At 40.6% G+C, this 3268-nt stretch overlaps 1 protein-coding gene across 1 annotated transcript; it reads left to right on the forward strand.

Moving 5' to 3' along the window:
* Nucleotides 1–660: 660 nt before the first annotated feature.
* Nucleotides 661–2909, forward strand: zgc:162730 (uncharacterized protein LOC564559 homolog). Its single transcript, XM_053507685.1, has 2 exons — nucleotides 661–817; nucleotides 1046–2909. Exons 1-2 carry the CDS (start codon nucleotides 782–784, stop codon nucleotides 2081–2083), a joined length of 1074 nt encoding a protein of 357 aa, XP_053363660.1. The 5' UTR covers nucleotides 661–781; the 3' UTR covers nucleotides 2084–2909.
* The last annotated feature ends 359 nt before the right edge of the window (nucleotides 2910–3268 follow it).

The following is a 3268-nucleotide window of genomic DNA, read 5'->3' on the forward strand; positions in this document are numbered from 1 at the left end:
GAACTGTATAGGGTGACTATCTATGTATTTGTCTGTCTTTATATGCCACGCATAATGTTGTGTGCATTGCAATATTTTAAGCAAAACTGTGCTATTACTCTGCTAATTAAACCTTTACACTCTGCTTTTACTGATGGAACGTGCAAAGAATGAAGATTGGCCACCAGGCTGGTAAAATTTTGCCATGAAACCTCCAACACTAAATTTGCCAGTATTTCAGTTACCCATATACTATACACACACACACACACACACACACTCATATTACTATTTAAGTGTAAAATCAGCAGAGAACGATATATGTCTCTTTCTTACACTTAAATAATGAGACAATTGTAGAATGTATACATATTTTAACATACAGAAAATATATGCGTGAAGATTTTATTACTAAATTTAAACATAAACATTCAACATTCTATGAGTTCTGGTTATATAATATTGCCCGTAATCTAGAAGTTTCTTGCGACACACGTAGCTTACGGTAAACGCACGCGCTGGAGTGGAGCTTTCGTGTTATTTAAACGCTCGGCGAAACTGAAACGTTTCCCTGCCACCCAACTGCTCCCTCTCTCTCTCTCTCTCTCTCACACACACACACACACACACACGAACCCAGCGTTTACGGTAGTTACGTCGTCCCCCTCAGGGAGGAGTGTGTGTGAACCCACCCAGCAAAGAGAGCATAAATACCGAGCGGGAGACTCACACGTCACACACTCATAGCCTGCAGTGCTTCGCTACACTCTCACACCAACTCTGTCGACTCTGTAACTGAAGAATGTCGGACAACTACGACGAACTTCTTCTTATTCGCGTAAGTTACTTACCTAGACCTATTTTTGTTATTGTTTTGTTTTTATTTTTGTCCTCTCTCTCTCTCTCTCTCTCCCCCCCTGCTGCCTCAGACTGAAGTTGGCAGCTTCTTCTTCTTTGCTCTGTTGCGTAGTTTAGTTCGCTTGACCTACGTGGCAGATTTGCAGATGTTGTTTGTGTTGACTTGAAAAACGTATTTATTCAAACTGTCTTCGACTTTTCTTTTCAGAACTTCCTTCAGATCGGCCTGAATGATGACTTCCCAAAACAACACACGAAAACAACGTCCCGTCAGCTGTCTTCCTGCGTCTCCCCGAAGAGCCTCAGCTCTGAGAAACTCAGCGAGGACTCGGTCGGCTGGCCATTTGACATATGGAGCGAGAACATGCCAAAAAAGCCTCAGTATCCATTCAGGGCTGACAGGTCTATGAGTCTGACTGATAACTACCTACCCAACAACAAGCTGAAGTCTCTCGAACTTCCACCACCACCTGGATTCCCACCTTTAGCTCCTCAGGCTTCAAACCGGTACAAGACTGAGCTGTGCCGAAGTTTCCAAGAGAACGGCAGCTGCAAATATGGTAACAAGTGTCAGTTTGCACACGGCGAAAGTGAGCTTCGAGGTCTTTACCGCCATCCGAAGTATAAAACAGAGGCATGTCGCACGTTCTACAACTTCGGATACTGTCCCTACGGAAGCCGCTGCCACTTTATCCACGAGGAGAAACTCTCCTATCCTCAAACACTCAACCAGAAGTCCCAAACACCTGCCAGCCAGCAAGCGCGAGTTCTCCGCCAGAGCGTAAGCTTTGCCGGTTTCCTCGGCTCTCGCAGTGTCTCCCCACCAGCATCCTACGAATCTATGGGTTTTAGCCGTGCGCCATCAGTTTCTCCTCCGCCAGCTGACATCTTGTCCCCTGCATTTAACGACACAACTCGTGATATGTTTCCATTCCCACAGATCCGAGTTGAGAGCGATGTCCATACCTCTCCTTTGCTAACAGAGCCTCAGAAGTCCTCACACTGTGTGTGGGGCCAAGGAACAAACTTTGAGCCGTTGGTTGGCAAATGCGCTGCGAAGGAGAACCGAAGCAGTGCCTTTGGGTTCAGCCATGCCAACATCCAGCGCTTTGCCTCAGACGAGTCTCTCTCAGACCATGAGAGCTACAGCAGCACAGGGAGCTCAAGTGGCTCTGAATCCCCCACTTTTGAAAATGTAGCCAGCAAACGCCTCACTGTTTTCGCTCGCATGTCTGTTTCTGAATAATTTCTTTTTTTTTTAATGGACATTTTTGGAATCACAGTCTTTTTCAAAGACTCTTTATTATGACAGTAATATGAAAACTCTTAATATTTTTGGTTATTTATTTACTTTAATTACTGTCTATAAGAAATTTATTTTGATACACACTTGCAGTCTAAAGCTATGTATTTTTATTGCGTTTATGTACTTTCCATTGTGTCTTCCACTTGCTTGCTTTGCTAATGGCGAATTTTACCACAGACATTGGTCAAAAACATCAGGTGCCATATTAGTGCTACTGACGTAAGCAGAGCTTGTGTCTTTGCCCATTCCAAACAATCAGCTGACACAAAGAAGATAATTTCTAGGCTACTCACTCAACCAGCAATGTGACAAACATGAAATGATAGCTATTACATGTACTCACTAAGAAATGCACTTTACCTCTACTGGGAGATATGTAGCATTTAACCAAAGCATTATGATCTATGTGCCTATGTTTTTTTTGCCTTGGATCTTGACAGCCTTTTGGTAAAAACCTCCCTGTATCATAATTTACACACAACAAATGTATTTTTTTTTTCAGACAAGACTTGTCAAGAGTGTTGTTTTTTTTTCATCAGGGACTGTAACAGCACAGTATTTCCGTAGTTTAGAATGCCTTCATTTGCAATGTTTTGTAATTGTATAGACTTAACCAATGTATTTATTAAGTATTTATTAAAGTAATAGCGATGTATTTTTTACTTATTTATCAGCACATGTTGGGGTATTAAAAGTGTTGCCACAAAGTGATGGATTTAATAATAATTTCCCAAAAAATTATTAAATAAATTATGTAGAAAATTAACTTTGGTCATGTTTGTCTTTTTCTGTCTCACAACTCAGCAGTATGAAACTCATAGCAAAGAAAGTTCTGAAAACAGCATTTAATTGTCAGAAAGCAAATACTATTAAAAATATATTATAATTATCATAATATATAAAAATATGATGAAAATGTTTATATATCCTACATATTGGCTAAAATTATTTAGCACTGTTGTTTGAATGTTGACCCTGGCTTGCCCAACATCATCCTTTTTTGTCATCTGTTGCATATATTTAAGGGCATTCCAGTGTAGCCTCAGAACTTTCCTTTTTTTGTTTACATACTCTTGAATTAAAAAGTAACGTGCGAAGTTCATCTAATAATTCACTCATTGCTTG

The sequence above is a fragment of the Clarias gariepinus genome, chromosome 11, assembly GCF_024256425.1.
Source record: "Clarias gariepinus isolate MV-2021 ecotype Netherlands chromosome 11, CGAR_prim_01v2, whole genome shotgun sequence".
NCBI lineage: Eukaryota > Metazoa > Chordata > Actinopteri > Siluriformes > Clariidae > Clarias > Clarias gariepinus.